General features: G+C 36.3%; 1 protein-coding gene across 3 annotated transcripts in view; it reads right to left on the bottom strand.

The window, feature by feature from the left end:
• The window catches only part of LOC115171889 (protein sidekick-2), a 346,069-nt gene that overhangs the window by 52,778 nt on the left and 277,111 nt on the right, over window positions 1–16,180 (bottom strand). For all 3 annotated transcript variants that reach the window (XM_029729082.1, XM_029729084.1, XM_029729085.1), the window contains exon 15: window positions 2,362–2,509. In XM_029729082.1, coding sequence (XP_029584942.1) covers window positions 2,362–2,509 — 148 coding nt within the window. The remainder of the gene's footprint in view (window positions 1–2,361; window positions 2,510–16,180) is intronic.

Below are 16,180 nucleotides of genomic sequence, written 5' to 3'. Positions count from 1 at the left end.
AAGGAGGATGTGTGGGGAGGGGGAAAGACAGAAAGAGGGATGGATGGAAAGCCAGACAGATAGGAGGAAGGGAGGATGTGTAGTAGTTAGTGTGTCTATGAGGGTGTGTGTAGTTAGTATGTCTCTGAGGGTGTGTAGTAGTTAATGTCTCTGAGAGTGTGTAGTAGTTAATATGTCTCTGAGGGTGTGTAGTAGTTAGTATGTCTCTGAAGGTGTGTGTAGTTAGTATGTCTCTGAGGGTGTGTAGTAGTTAGTGAGTCTCTGAGGGTGTGTAGTAGTTAATATGTCTCTGAGAGTGTGTAGTAGTTAATATGTCTCTGAGGGTGTGTAGTGGTTAGTGTGTCTATGAGGGTGTGTGTAGTTAGTATGTCTCTGAGGGTGTGTAGTAGTTAATATGTCTCTGAGAGTGTGTAGTAGTTAGTATGTCTCTGAGGGTGTGTAGTAGTTAGTGTGTCTATGAGGGTGTGTGTAGTAGTTAGTATGTCTCTGAGGGTGTGTAGTAGTTAATATGTCTCTGAGAGTGTGTAGTAGTTAATATGTCTCTGAGGGTGTGTAGTAGTTAGTATGTCTCTGAGGGTGTGTAGTAGGTAGTATGTCTCTGAGGCTGTGTAGTAGTTAGTGTGTCTCTGAGGGTGTGTAGTAGTTAGTGAGTCTCTGAGGGTGTGTAGTAGTTAATATGTCTCTGAGGGTGTGTAGTAGTTAATATGTCTCTGAGGGTGTGTAGTAGTTAATATGTCTCTGAGGGTGTGTAGTAGTTAGTATGTCTCTGAGGGTGTGTAGTAGTTAATATGTCTCTGAGGATGTGTAGTAGTTAGTATGTCTCTGAGGGTGTGTGTAGTAGTTAGTATGTCTCTGAGGGTGTGTAGTAGTTAGTATGTCTCTGAGGGTGTGTAGTAGTTAGTATGTCTCTGAGGGTGTGTAGTAGGTAGTATGTCTCTGAGGGTGTGTAGTAGTTAGTGAGTCTCTGAGGATGTGTAGTAGTTAGTATGTCTATGAGGGTGTGTGTAGTAGTTAGTATGTCTCTGAGGGTGTGTAGTAGTTAGTATGTCTCTTAGGGTGTGTAGTAGTTAGTATGTCTATGAGGGTGTGTAGTAGTTAGTGTGTCTCTGAGGGTGTGTAGTAGTTAGTGAGTCTCTGAGGGTGTGTGTAGTAGTTAGTATGTCTCTGAGGGTGTGTAGTAGTTAGTGAGTCTCTGAGGGTGTGTAGTAGTTAATATGTCTCTGAGGGTGTGTGTAGTAGTTAATATGTCTCTGAGGGTGTGTAGTAGTTAATATGTCTCTGAGGATGTGTAGTAGTTGGTATGTCTCTGAGGGTGTGTAGTAGTTAGTGAGTCTCTGAGGATGTGTAGTAGTTAGTGAGTCTCTGAGGGTGTGTAGTAGTTAATATGTCTCTGAGAGTGTGTAGTAGTTAATATGTCTCTGAGAGTGTGTAGTAGTTAATATGTCTCTGAGGGTGTGTAGTGGTTAGTGTGTCTATGAGGGTGTGTAGTAGTTAATATGTCTCTGAGAGTGTGTAGTAGTTAGTATGTCTATGAGGGTGTGTAGTGGTTAATATGTCTCTGAGGGTGTGTAGTAGTTAGTATGTCTCTGAGGGTGTGTAGTAGTTAGTATGTCTCTGAGGGTGTGTAGTAGGTAGTATGTCTCTGAGGATGTGTAGTAGTTAGTGAGTCTCTGAGGGTGTGTGTGTGTTGAGCTATATCTAAGGCATCAACAGTACTCTGGGGATTTGACTTTCTGTTTGAAGCTCTGACTCATTCAGCCCTCTGTATTACTCTAAAGACACAGAGAGACAGAGAGAGAGAGAGAGACACAGAGAGACAGAGAGAGAGCAGTAGCTGGGTCATCACACCCATGGTTTTACACACAGCAGTATTTTGCAGGGTCAGCTCACTCCTAGTTATCAAACACACGCACACTCACACAGTCATTCCCATGTTTGAGAAAAACCCTGTGGACTTCTGACAGACTAGTCAGAGAGTCAACACTGAACCACAGAGAAGGGAAGGAACAGGTTGGGTGATATTCAATGGGGAGAAAATATTTTTGAAACAGGGAGGTACTACCTGAACTTGTCCAATGAGGACAAATATTTGTTTTTCCGTTGCAAAAGGTTTTTCTATGGTGTGCCTTACTGACCACAACCCAGTTTGTAAAAAAACAGTGAACAGTTAACTGATGTTTTCTTGAGGTTGTTCTAGCTCTAACACATTGGATCTCTCTCTCCCTCTGTAACAATTGCTGATGCCAATGGGATTCACAAATGAATGTGATTAATTGAACTATGAAAGACAGGCAGACACCATTCATATATATCTCTGGGATTGTCCTGGTTAATAAAGGATACATGAAAATGAAAACCCACCGGTCAGTCTCCTTGCTGAACTGTCCCCTGCCCACGTCATTGACCGCACACAGCCTGAACTGGTAGGACCGTGCTGGGATCAAACCACCCACGGTCACCCCGGTCCACTCTGGTTCGATATTGGCCAGGAGCACTGTCCACGGGGCATCTACGACAGACAGACAGACAGACAGACAGACAGACAGACAGACAGACAGACAGACAGACAGACAGACAGACAGACAGACAGACAGACAGACAGACAGACAGACAGACAGACAGACAGACAGAGAGAGAGACAGAGAGAGAGAGAGAGAGAGAGAGAGAGAGAGAGAGAGAGAGAGAGAGAGAGAGAGACACACACAGAGAGAGAGAGAGAGACACAGAGAGAGAGAGAGAGAGAGAGAAAGAGAGAGATAGAGATACACACACACAGAGAGTGAGTGAGAGAGAGAGAGAGAGACACACAGAGAGAGTGAGTGAGAGAGAAAGAGAGAGAGAGACACACACACACAGAGAGTGAGTGAGAGAGAGAGAGAGAGAGAGAGCCTGAGTCAATGTTTGCCGAAAGGACAACATCTGAGCATCTTGAGACTACAGTATCACTTCTGTAAACCGAGACTAGTATTCCCACTGTAGAATTCTGTTCATAGTGTTTAGTGTTTAGTATTCAGTATTCCAGCTGTAGTATTCTGTTCATAGTGTTTAGTATTCAGTATTCCAGCTGCAGTATTCTGTTCACAGTGTTCAGTATTCCAGCTGTAGTATTCTGTTCATAGTGTTCAGTATTCAATATTCCAGCTGTAGTATTCTGTTCATAGTGTTTAGTGTTTAGTATTCCAGCTGTAGTATTCTGTTCATAGTGTTTAGTGTTCAGTATTCCAGCTGTAGTATTCTGTTCATAGTGTTTAGTGTCCCAGCTGTAGTATTCTGTTCATAGTGTTTAGTATTCCTGCTGTAGTATTCTGTTCATGGTGTTTAGTGTTTAGTATTCCTGCTGTAGTATTCTGTTCATAGTGTTTAGTGTTTAGTATTCCAGCTGTAGTATTCTGTTCATAGTGTTTAGTATTCAGTATTCCAGCTGTAATATTCTGTTCATAGTGTTCTGTATTCAGTATTCCAGCTGTAGTATTCTGTTCATAGTGTTCAGTATTCAATTTTACAGCTGTAGTATTCTGTTCATAGTGTTTAGTATTCAGTATTCCAGCTGCAGTATTCTGTTCATAGTGTTCAGTATTCCAGCTGTAGTATTCTGTTCATAGTGTTCAGTATTTAATATTCCAGCTGTAGTATTCTGTTCATAGTGTTTAGTGTTTAGTATTCCTGCTGTAGTATTCTGTTCATAGTGTTTAGTGTTTAGAATTCCAGCTGCAGTATTCTGTTCATAGTGTTCAGTATTCCAGCTGTAGTATTCTGTTCATAGTGTTCAGTATTCAATATTCCAGTTGTAGTATTCTGTTCATAGTGTTTAGTGTTTAGTATTCCTGCTGTAGTATTCTGTTCATAGTGTTTATTGTTTAGTATTCCAGCTGTAGTATTCTGTTCATAGTGTTCAGTATTCAGTATTCCAGCTGTAGTATTCTGTTCATAGTGTTTAGTATTCAGTATTCCAGCTGCAGTATTCTGTTCACAGTGTTCAGTATTCCAGCTGTAGTATTCTGTTCATAGTGTTCAGTATTCAATATTCCAGCTGTAGTATTCTGTTCATAGTGTTTAGTGTTTAGTATTCCAGCTGTAGTATTCTGTTCATAGTGTTTAGTGTTCAGTATTCCAGCTGTAGTATTCTGTTCATAGTGTTTAGTGTCCCAGCTGTAGTATTCTGTTCATAGTGTTTAGTATTCCTGCTGTAGTATTCTGTTCATGGTGTTTAGTGTTTAGTATTCCTGCTGTAGTATTCTGTTCATAGTGTTTAGTGTTTAGTATTCCAGCTGTAGTATTCTGTTCATAGTGTTTAGTATTCAGTATTCCAGCTGTAATATTCTGTTCATAGTGTTCTGTATTCAGTATTCCAGCTGTAGTATTCTGTTCATAGTGTTCAGTATTCAATTTTACAGCTGTAGTATTCTGTTCATAGTGTTTAGTATTCAGTATTCCAGCTGCAGTATTCTGTTCATAGTGTTCAGTATTCCAGCTGTAGTATTCTGTTCATAGTGTTCAGTATTTAATATTCCAGCTGTAGTATTCTGTTCATAGTGTTTAGTGTTTAGTATTCCTGCTGTAGTATTCTGTTCATAGTGTTTAGTGTTTAGAATTCCAGCTGCAGTATTCTGTTCATAGTGTTCAGTATTCCAGCTGTAGTATTCTGTTCATAGTGTTCAGTATTCAATATTCCAGTTGTAGTATTCTGTTCATAGTGTTTAGTGTTTAGTATTCCTGCTGTAGTATTCTGTTCATAGTGTTTATTGTTTAGTATTCCAGCTGTAGTATTCTGTTCATAGTGTTCAGTATTCAGTATTCCAGCTGTAGTATTCTGTTCATAGTGTTCAGTATTCAATATTCCAGCTGTAGTATTCTGTTCATAGTGTTCAGTATTCAGTATTCCAGCTGCAGTATTCTGTTCATAGTGTTCAGTATTCAGTATTCCAGCTGTAGAATTCTGTTCATAGTGTTCAGTATTCAGTATTCCAGCTGTAGTATTCTGTTCATAGTGTTCAGTATTCAGTATTCCAGCTGTAGTATTCTGTTCATAGTGTTTAGTGTTTAGTATTCCTGCTGTAGTATTCTGTTCATAGTGTTTAGTGTTTAGTATTCCTGCTGTAGTATTCTGTTCATAGTGTTTAGTGTTTAGTATTCCAGCTGTAGTATTCTGTTCATAGTGTTTAGTATTCAGTATTCCAGCTGTAGAATTCTGTTCATAGTGTTTAGTGTCCTAGCTGTAGTATTCTGTTCATAGTGTTTAGTATTCCTGCTGTAGTATTCTGTTCATGGTGTTTAGTGTTTAGTATTCCTGCTGTAGTATTCTGTTCATAGTGTTTAGTGTTTAGTATTCCAGCTGTAGTATTCTGTTCATAGTGTTTAGTATTCAGTATTCCAGCTGTAATATTCTGTTCATAGTGTTCAGTATTCAGTATTCCAGCTGTAGTATTCTGTTCACAGTGTTCAGTATTCAATATTACAGCTGTAGTATTCTGTTCATAGTGTTTAGTATTCAGTATTCCAGCTGCAGTATTCTGTTCATAGTGTTCAGTATTCCAGCTGTAGTATTCTGTTCATAGTGTTCAGTATTCAATATTCCAGCTGTAGTATTCTGTTCATAGTGTTTAGTGTTTAGTATTCCAGCTGTAGTATTCTGTTCATAGTGTTTAGTGTTCAGTATTCCAGCTGTAGTATTCTGTTCATAGTGTTTAGTGTTCCAGCTGTAGTATTCTGTTCATAGTGTTTAGTATTCCTGCTGTAGTATTATGTTCATAGTGTTTAGTGTTTAGTATTCCTGCTGTAGTATTCTGTTCATAGTGTTTAGTGTTTAGTATTCCAGCTGTAGTATTCTGTTCATAGTGTTAAGTATTCAGTATTCCAGCTGTAGTATTCTGTTCATAGTGTTTATTGTTTAGTATTCCAGCTGTAGTATTCTGTTCATAGTGTTCAGTATTCAGTATTCCAGCTGTAGTATTCTGTTCATAGTGTTCAGTATTCAATATTCCAGCTGTAGTATTCTGTTCATAGTGTTTAGTATTCAGTATTCCAGCTGCAGTATTCTGTTCATAGTTTTCAGTATTCAGTATTCCAGCTGCAGTATTCTGTTCATAGTGTTCAGTATTCAGTATTCCAGCTGTAGAATTCTGTTCATAGTGTTCAGTATTCAGTATTCCAGCTGTAGTATTCTGTTCATAGTGTTCAGTATTCAGTATTCCAGCTGTAGTATTCTGTTCATAGTGTTTAGTGTTTAGTATTCCAGCTGTAGTATTCTGTTCATAGTGTTTAGTGTTCAGAATTCCATCTGTAGTATTCTGTTCATAGTGTTTAGTGTCCCAGCTGTAGTATTCTGTTCATAGTGTTTAGTATTCCTGCTGTAGTATTCTGTTCACAGTGTTTAGTGTTTAGTATTCCAGCTGTAGTATTCTGTTCATAGTGTTTAGTGTTTTGTATTCCCGCTGTAGTATTCTGTTCATAGTGTTTAGTGTTCAGTATTCCAGCTGTAGTATTCTGTTCATGGTGTTTAGTGTTCAGTATTCCAGCTGTAGTATTCTATTCATAGAGTTTAGTGTCCTAGCTGTAGTATTCTGTTCATAGTGGTTAGTATTCCTGCTGTAGTATTCTGTTCATGGTGTTTAGTGTTTAGTATTCCTGCTGTTGTATTCTGTTCATAGTGTTTAGTGTTTAGTATTCCAGCTGTAGTATTCTGTTCATAGTGTTTAGTATTCAGTATTCCAGCTGTAATATTCTGTTCATAGTGTTCAGTATTCAGTATTCCAGCTGTAGTATTCTGTTAACAGTGTTCAGTATTCAATATTACAGCTGTAGTATTCTGTTCATAGTGTTTAGTATTCAGTATTCCAGCTGCAGTATTCTGTTCATAGTGTTCAGTATTCCAGCTGTAGTATTCTGTTCATAGTGTTCAGTATTCAATATTCCAGCTGTAGTATTCTGTTCATAGTGTTTAGTGTTTAGTATTCCAGCTGTAGTATTCTGTTCATAGTGTTTAGTGTTCAGTATTCCAGCTGTAGTATTCTGTTCATAGTGTTTAGTGTCCCAGCTGTAGTATTCTGTTCATAGTGTTTAGTATTCCTGCTGTAGTATTCTGTTCATAGTGTTTAATGTTCATAGTGTTCAGTATTCAGTATTCCAGCTGTAGTATTCTGTTCATAGTGTTCAGTATTCAATATTCCAGCTGTAGTATTCTGTTCATAGTGTTCAGTATTCAGTATTCCAGCTGCAGTATTCTGTTCATAGTGTTCAGTATTCAGTATTCCAGCTGTAGAATTCTGTTCATAGTGTTCAGTATTCAGTATTCCAGCTGTAGTATTCTGTTCATAGTGTTCAGTATTCAGTATTCCAGCTGTAGTATTCTGTTCATAGTGTTTAGTGTTTAGTATTCCTGCTGTAGTATTCTGTTCATAGTGTTTAGTGTTTAGTATTCCTGCTGTAGTATTCTGTTCATAGTGTTTAGTGTTTAGTATTCCAGCTGTAGTATTCTGTTCATAGTGTTTAGTATTCAGTATTCCAGCTGTAGAATTCTGTTCATAGTGTTTAGTGTCCTAGCTGTAGTATTCTGTTCATAGTGTTTAGTATTCCTGCTGTAGTATTCTGTTCATGGTGTTTAGTGTTTAGTATTCCTGCTGTAGTATTCTGTTCATAGTGTTTAGTGTTTAGTATTCCAGCTGTAGTATTCTGTTCATAGTGTTTAGTATTCAGTATTCCAGCTGTAATATTCTGTTCATAGTGTTCAGTATTCAGTATTCCAGCTGTAGTATTCTGTTCACAGTGTTCAGTATTCAATATTACAGCTGTAGTATTCTGTTCATAGTGTTTAGTATTCAGTATTCCAGCTGCAGTATTCTGTTCATAGTGTTCAGTATTCCAGCTGTAGTATTCTGTTCATAGTGTTCAGTATTCAATATTCCAGCTGTAGTATTCTGTTCATAGTGTTTAGTGTTTAGTATTCCAGCTGTAGTATTCTGTTCATAGTGTTTAGTGTTCAGTATTCCAGCTGTAGTATTCTGTTCATAGTGTTTAGTGTTCCAGCTGTAGTATTCTGTTCATAGTGTTTAGTATTCCTGCTGTAGTATTATGTTCATAGTGTTTAGTGTTTAGTATTCCTGCTGTAGTATTCTGTTCATAGTGTTTAGTGTTTAGTATTCCAGCTGTAGTATTCTGTTCATAGTGTTAAATATTCAGTATTCCAGCTGTAGTATTCTGTTCATAGTGTTTATTGTTTAGTATTCCAGCTGTAGTATTCTGTTCATAGTGTTCAGTATTCAGTATTCCAGCTGTAGTATTCTGTTCATAGTGTTCAGTATTCAATATTCCAGCTGTAGTATTCTGTTCATAGTGTTTAGTATTCAGTATTCCAGCTGCAGTATTCTGTTCATAGTGTTCAGTATTCAGTATTCCAGCTGCAGTATTCTGTTCATAGTGTTCAGTATTCAGTATTCCAGCTGTAGAATTCTGTTCATAGTGTTCAGTATTCAGTATTCCAGCTGTAGTATTCTGTTCATAGTGTTCAGTATTCAGTATTCCAGCTGTAGTATTCTGTTCATAGTGTTTAGTGTTTAGTATTCCAGCTGTAGTATTCTGTTCATAGTGTTTAGTGTTCAGAATTCCATCTGTAGTATTCTGTTCATAGTGTTTAGTGTCCCAGCTGTAGTATTCTGTTCATAGTGTTTAGTATTCCTGCTGTAGTATTCTGTTCACAGTGTTTAGTGTTTAGTATTCCAGCTGTAGTATTCTGTTCATAGTGTTTAGTGTTTTGTATTCCCGCTGTAGTATTCTGTTCATAGTGTTTAGTGTTCAGTATTCCAGCTGTAGTATTCTGTTCATGGTGTTTAGTGTTCAGTATTCCAGCTGTAGTATTCTATTCATAGAGTTTAGTGTCCTAGCTGTAGTATTCTGTTCATAGTGGTTAGTATTCCTGCTGTAGTATTCTGTTCATGGTGTTTAGTGTTTAGTATTCCTGCTGTTGTATTCTGTTCATAGTGTTTAGTGTTTAGTATTCCAGCTGTAGTATTCTGTTCATAGTGTTTAGTATTCAGTATTCCAGCTGTAATATTCTTTTCATAGTGTTCAGTATTCAGTATTCCAGCTGTAGTATTCTGTTAACAGTGTTCAGTATTCAATATTACAGCTGTAGTATTCTGTTCATAGTGTTTAGTATTCAGTATTCCAGCTGCAGTATTCTGTTCATAGTGTTCAGTATTCCAGCTGTAGTATTCTGTTCATAGTGTTCAGTATTCAATATTCCAGCTGTAGTATTCTGTTCATAGTGTTTAGTGTTTAGTATTCCAGCTGTAGTATTCTGTTCATAGTGTTTAGTGTTCAGTATTCCAGCTGTAGTATTCTGTTCATAGTGTTTAGTGTCCCAGCTGTAGTATTCTGTTCATAGTGTTTAGTATTCCTGCTGTAGTATTCTGTTCATAGTGTTTAATGTTTAGTATTCCTGCTGTAGTATTCTGTTCATAGTGTTTAGTGTTTAGTATTCCAGCTGCAGTATTCTGTTCATAGTGTTCAGTATTCCAGCTGTAGTATTCTGTTCATGGTGTTTAGTGTTCAGTATTCCAGCTGTAGTATTCTATTCATAGTGTTTAGTGTCCTAGCTGTAGTATTCTGTTCATATTGTTTAGTATTCCTGCTGTAGTATTCTGTTCATAGTGTTTAGTGTTTAGTATTCTGTTCATAGTGTTTAGTGTTTAGTATTCCAGCTGCAGTATTCTGTTCATAGTGTTCAGTATTCCAGCTGTAGTATTCTGTTCATGGTGTTTAGTGTTCAGTATTCCAGCTGTAGTATTCTATTCATAGTGTTTAGTGTCCTAGCTGTAGTATTCTGTTCATAGTGTTTAGTATTCCTGCTGTAGTATTCTGTTCATGGTGTTTAGTGTTTAGTATTCCTGCTGTAGTATTCTGTTCATGGTGTTTAGTGTTTAGTATTCCTGCTGTAGTATTCTGTTCATAGTGTTTAGTGTTTAGTATTCCAGCTGTAATATTCTGTTCATAGTGTTCAGTATTCAGTATTCCAGCTGCAGTATTCTGTTCATAGTGTTCAGTATTCAATATTACAGCTGTAGTATTCTGTTCATAGTGTTTAGTATTCAGTATTCGAGCTGCAGTATTCTGTTCATAGTGTTCAGTATTCCAGCTGTAGTATTCTGTTCATAGTGTTCAGTATTCAATATTCCAGCTGTAGTATTCTGTTCATAGTGTTTAGTGTTTAGTATTCCAGCTGTAGTATTCTGTTCATAGTGTTTAGTGTTCAGTATTCCAGCTGTAGTATTCTGTTCATAGTGTTTAGTGTCCCAGCTGTAGTATTCTGTTCATAGTGTTTAGTGTTTAGTATTCCAGCTGCAGTATTCTGTTCATAGTGTTTAGTATTCCTGCTGTAGTATTCTGTTCATAGTGTTTATTGTTTAGTATTCCAGCTGTAGTATTCTGTTCATAGTGTTCAGTATTCAGTATTCCAGCTGTAGTATTCTGTTCATAGTGTTCAGTATTCAATATTCCAGCTGTAGTATTCTGTTCATAGTGTTTAGTATTCAGTATTCCAGCTGCAGTATTCTGTTCATAGTGTTCAGTATTCAGTATTCCAGCTGCAGTATTCTGTTCATAGTGTTCAGTATTCAGTATTCCAGCTGTAGAATTCTGTTCATAGTGTTCAGTATTCAGTATTCCAGCTGTAGTATTCTGTTCATAGTGTTCAGTATTCAGTATTCCAGCTGTAGTATTCTGTTCATAGTGTTTAGTGTTTAGCATTCCAGCTGTAGTATTCTGTTCATAGTGTTTAGTGTTCAGTATTCCATCTGTAGTATTCTGTTCATAGTGTTTAGTGTCCCAGCTGTAGTATTATGTTCATAGTGTTTAGTATTCCTGCTGTAGTATTCTGTTCATAGTGTTTAGTGTTCAGTATTCCAGCTGTAGTATTCTGTTCATGGTGTTTAGTGTTCAGTATTCCAGCTGTAGTATTCTATTCATAGTGTTTAGTGTCCTAGCTGTAGTATTCTGTTCATAGTGGTTAGTATTCCTGCTGTAGTATTCTGTTCATGGTGTTTAGTGTTTAGTATTCCTGCTGTTGTATTCTGTTCATAGTGTTTAGTGTTTAGTATTCCAGCTGTAGTATTCTGTTCATAGTGTTTAGTATTCAGTATTCCAGCTGTAATATTCTGTTCATAGTGTTCAGTATTCAGTATTCCAGCTGTAGTATTCTGTTCACAGTGTTCAGTATTCAATATTAAAGCTGTAGTATTCTGTTCATAGTGTTTAGTATTCAGTATTCCAGCTGCAGTATTCTGTTCATAGTGTTCAGTATTCCAGCTGTAGTATTCTGTTCATAGTGTTCAGTATTCAATATTCCAGCTGTAGTATTCTGTTCATAGTGTTTAGTGTTTAGTATTCCAGCTGTAGTATTCTGTTCATAGTGTTTAGTGTTCAGTATTCCAGCTGTAGTATTCTGTTCATAGTGTTTAGTGTCCCAGCTGTAGTATTCTGTTCATAGTGTTTAGTATTCCTGCTGTAGTATTCTGTTCATAGTGTTTAATGTTTAATATTCCTGCTGTAGTATTCTGTTCATAGTGTTTAGTGTTTAGTATTCCAGCTGCAGTATTCTGTTCATAGTGTTCAGTATTCCAGCTGTAGTATTCTGTTCATGGTGTTTAGTGTTCAGTATTCCAGCTGTAGTATTCTATTCATAGTGTTTAGTGTCCTAGCTGTAGTATTCTGTTCATATTGTTTAGTATTCCTGCTGTAGTATTCTGTTCATAGTGTTTAGTGTTTAGTATTCTGTTCATAGTGTTTAGTGTTTAGTATTCCAGCTGCAGTATTCTGTTCATAGTGTTCAGTATTCCAGCTGTAGTATTCTGTTCATGGTGTTTAGTGTTCAGTATTCCAGCTGTAGAATTCTATTCATAGTGTTTAGTGTCCTAGCTGTAGTATTCTGTTCATAGTGTTTAGTATTCCTGCTGTAGTATTCTGTTCATGGTGTTTAGTGTTTAGTATTCCTGCTGTAGTATTCTGTTCATAGTGTTTAGTGTTTAGTATTCCAGCTGTAGTATTCTGTTCATAGTGTTTAGTATTCAGTATTCCAGCTGTAATATTCTGTTCATAGTGTTCAGTATTCAGTATTCCAGCTGTAGTATTCTGTTCATAGTGTTCAGTATTCAATATTACAGCTGTAGTATTCTGTTCATAGTGTTTAGTATTCAGTATTCCAGCTGTAATATTCTGTTCATAGTGTTCAGTATTCAGAATTCCAGCTGTAGTATTCTGTTCACAGTGTTCAGTATTCAATATTACAGCTGTAGTATTCTGTTCATAGTGTTTAGTATTCAGTATTCCAGCTGTAGTATTCTGTTCATAGTGTTCAGTATTCCAGCTGTAGTATTCTGTTCATAATGTTCAGTATTCAATATTCCAGCTGTAGTATTCTGTTCATAGTGGTTAGTGTTTAGTATTCCAGCTGTAGAATTCTGTTCATAGTGTTTAGTGTTCAGTATTCCAGCTGTAGTATTCTGTTCATAGTGTTTAGTGTTCCAGCTGTAGTATTCTGTTCATAGTGTTTAGTATTCCTGCTGTAGAATTCTGTTCATAGTGTTTAGTGTTTAGTATTCCTACTGTAGTATTCTGTTCATAGTGTTTAGTGTTTAGTATTCCAGCTGTAGTATTCTGTTCATAGTGTTAAGTATTCAGTATTCCAGCTGTAGTATTCTGTTCATAGTGTTCAGTATTCAGTATTCCAGCTGTAGTATTCTGTTCATAGTGTTTAGTGTCCTAGCTGTAGTATTCTGTTCATAGTGTTTAGTATTCCTGCTGTAGTATTCTGTTCATGGTGTTTAGTGTTTAGTATTCCTGCTGTAGTATTCTGTTCATGGTGTTTAGTGTTTAGTATTCCTGCTGTAGTATTCTGTTCATAGTGTTTAGTGTTTAGTATTCCAGCTGTAGTATTCTGTTCATAGTGTTTAGTATTCAGTATTCCAGCTGTAATATTCTGTTCATAGTGTTCAGTATTCAGTATTCCAGCTGTAGTATTCTGTTCATAGTGTTCAGTATTCAATATTACAGCTGTAGTATTCTGTTCATAGTGTTTAGTATTCAGTATTCCAGCTGCAGTATTCTGTTCATAGTGTTCAGTATTCCAGCTGTAGTATTCTGTTCATAATGTTCAGTATTCAATATTCCAGCTGTAGTATTCTGTTCATAGTGGTTAGTGTTTAGTATTCCAGCTGTAGTATTCTGTTCATAGTGTTCAGTATTCAGTATTCCAGCTGTAGTATTCTGTTCATAGTGTTTAGTGTCCTAGCTGTAGTATTCTGTTCATAGTGTTTAGTATTCCTGCTGTAGTATTCTGTTCATGGTGTTTAGTGTTTAGTATTCCTGCTGTAGTATTCTGTTCATAGTGTTTAGTGTTTAGTATTCCAGCTGTAGTATTCTGTTCATAGTGTTTAGTATTCAGTATTCCAGCTGTAATATTCTGTTCATAGTGTTCAGTATTCAGTATTCCTGCTGTAGTATTCTGTTCAGTGTTTAGTATTCAGTATTCCAGCTGCAGTATTCTGTTCATAGTGTTCAGTATTCCAGCTGTAGTAATCTGTTCATAGTGTTTAATATTCAATATTCCAGCTGTAGTATTCTGTTCATAGTATTTAGTGTTTAGTATTCCAGCTATAGTATTCTGTTCATAGTGTTTAGTGTCCCAGCTGTAGTATTCTGTTCATAGTGTTTAGTATTCCTGCTGTAGTATTCTGTTCATAGTATTTAGTGTTTAGTATTCCAGCTGTAGTATTCTGTTAATAGTGTTTAGTGTTCAGTATTCCAGCTGTAGTATTCTGTTCATAGTGTTTAGTGTCCCAGCTGTAGTATTCTGTTCATAGTGTTTAGTGTTTAGTATTCCAGCTGTAGTATTCTGTTCATAGTGTTTAGTATTCCTGCTGTAGTATTCTGTTCATAGTGTTTAGTGTTTAGTATTCCTGCTGTAGTATTCTGTTCATAGTGTTTAGTGTTTAGTATTCCAGCTGCAGTATTCTGTTCATAGTGTTCAGTATTCCAGCTGTAGTATTCTGTTCATGGTGTTTAGTGTTCAGTATTCCAGCTGTAGTATTCTATTCATAGTGTTTAGTGTCCCAGCTGTAGTATTCTGTTCATAGTGTTTAGTATTCCTGCTGTAGTATTCTGTTCATAGTGTTTAGTGTTTAGTATTCCAGCTGTAGTATTCTGTTCATATTGTTTAGTATTCATGCTGTAGTATTCTGTTCATAGTGTTTAGTGTTTAGTATTCTGTTCATAGTGTTTAGTGTTTAGTATTCCAGCTGCAGTATTCTGTTCATAGTGTTCAGTATTCCAGCTGTAGTATTCTGTTCATGGTGTTTAGTGTTCAGTATTCCAGCTGTAGTATTCTATTCATAGTGTTTAGTGTCCTAGCTGTAGTATTCTGTTCATAGTGTTTAGTATTCCTGCTGTAGTATTCTGTTCATGGTGTTTAGTGTTTAGTATTCCTGCTGCAGTATTCTGTTCATAGTGTTTAGTGTTTAGTATTCCAGCTGTAGTATTCTGTTCATAGTGTTTAGTATTCAGTATTCCAGCTGTAATATTCTGTTCATAGTGTTCAGTATTCAGTATTCCAGCTGTAGTATTCTGTTCATAGTGTTCAGTATTCAATATTACAGCTGTAGTATTCTGTTCATAGTGTTTAGTATTCAGTATTCCAGCTGTAATATTCTGTTCATAGTGTTCAGTATTCAGAATTCCAGCTGTAGAATTCTGTTCATAGTGTTCAGTATTCAGTATTCCAGCTGTAGTATTCTGTTCATAGTGTTCAGTATTCAGTATTCCAGCTGTAGTATTCTGTTCATAGTGTTTAGTGTCCCAGCTGTAGTATTCTGTTCATAGTGTTTAGTATTCCTGCTGTAGTATTCTGTTCATAGTGTTTAGTGTTTAGTATTCCAGCTGTAGTATTCTGTTCATAGTGTTTAGTGTTTTGTATTCCCGCTGTAGTATTCTGTTCATAGTGTTTAGTGTTCAGTATTCCAGCTGTAGTATTCTGTTCATGGTGTTTAGTGTTCAGTATTCCAGCTGTAGTATTCTATTCATAGTGTTTAGTGTCCTAGCTGTAGTATTCTGTTCATAGTGTTTAGTATTCCTGCTGTAGTATTCTGTTCATGGTGTTTAGTGTTTAGTATTCCTGCTGTAGTATTCTGTTCATAGTGTTTAGTGTTTAGTATTCCAGCTGTAGTATTCTGTTCATAGTGTTTAGTGTTTAGTATTCCTGCTGTAGTATTCTGTTCATAGTGTTTAGTGTTTAGTATTCCAGCTGCAGTATTCTGTTCATAGTGTTCAGTATTCCAGCTGTAGTTTTCTGTTCATGGTGTTTAGTGTTCAGTATTCCAGCTGTAGAATTCTATTCATAGTGTTTAGTGTCCTAGCTGTAGTATTCTGTTCATATTGTTTAGTATTCCTGCTGTAGTATTCTGTTCATAGTGTTTAGTGTTTATTATTCTGTTCATAGTGTTTAGTGTTTAGTATTCCAGCTGCAGTATTCTGTTCATAGTGTTCAGCATTCCAGCTGTAGTATTCTGTTCATGGTGTTTAGTGTTCAGTATTCCAGCTGTAGTATTCTATTCATAGTGTTTAGTGTCCTAGCTGGAGTATTCTGTTCATAGTGTTTAGTATTCCTGCTGTAGTATTCTGTTCATGGTGTTTAGTGTTTAGTATTCCTGCTGCAGTATTCTGTTCATAGTGTTTAGTGTTTAGTATTCCAGCTGTAGTATTCTGTTCATAGTGTTTAGTATTCAGTATTCCAGCTGTAATATTCTGTTCATAGTGTTCAGTATTCAGTATTCCAGCTGTAGTATTCTGTTCATAGTGTTCTGTATTCAATATTACAGCTGTAGTATTCTGTTCATAGTGTTTAGTATTCAGTATTCCAGCTGTAATATTCTGTTCATAGTGTTCAGTATTCAGAATTCCAGCTGTAGTATTCTGTTCACAGTGTTCAGTATTCAATATTACAGCTGTAGTATTCTGTTCATAGTGTTTAGTATTCAGTATTCCAGCTGCAGTATTCTGTTCATAGTGTTCAGTATTCCAGCTGTAGTATTCTGTTCATAATGTTCAGTATTCAATATTCCAGCTGTAGTATTCTGTTCATAGTGGTTAGTGTTTAGTATTCCAGCTGTAGTATTCTGTTCATAGTGTTTAGTGTTCA

This window comes from Salmo trutta, chromosome 32 (genome assembly GCF_901001165.1).
Source record: "Salmo trutta chromosome 32, fSalTru1.1, whole genome shotgun sequence".
In the NCBI taxonomy this organism is placed as follows: Eukaryota; Metazoa; Chordata; class Actinopteri; order Salmoniformes; family Salmonidae; genus Salmo; species Salmo trutta.
This window is presented reverse-complemented; position numbering and strand designations above follow the sequence as displayed.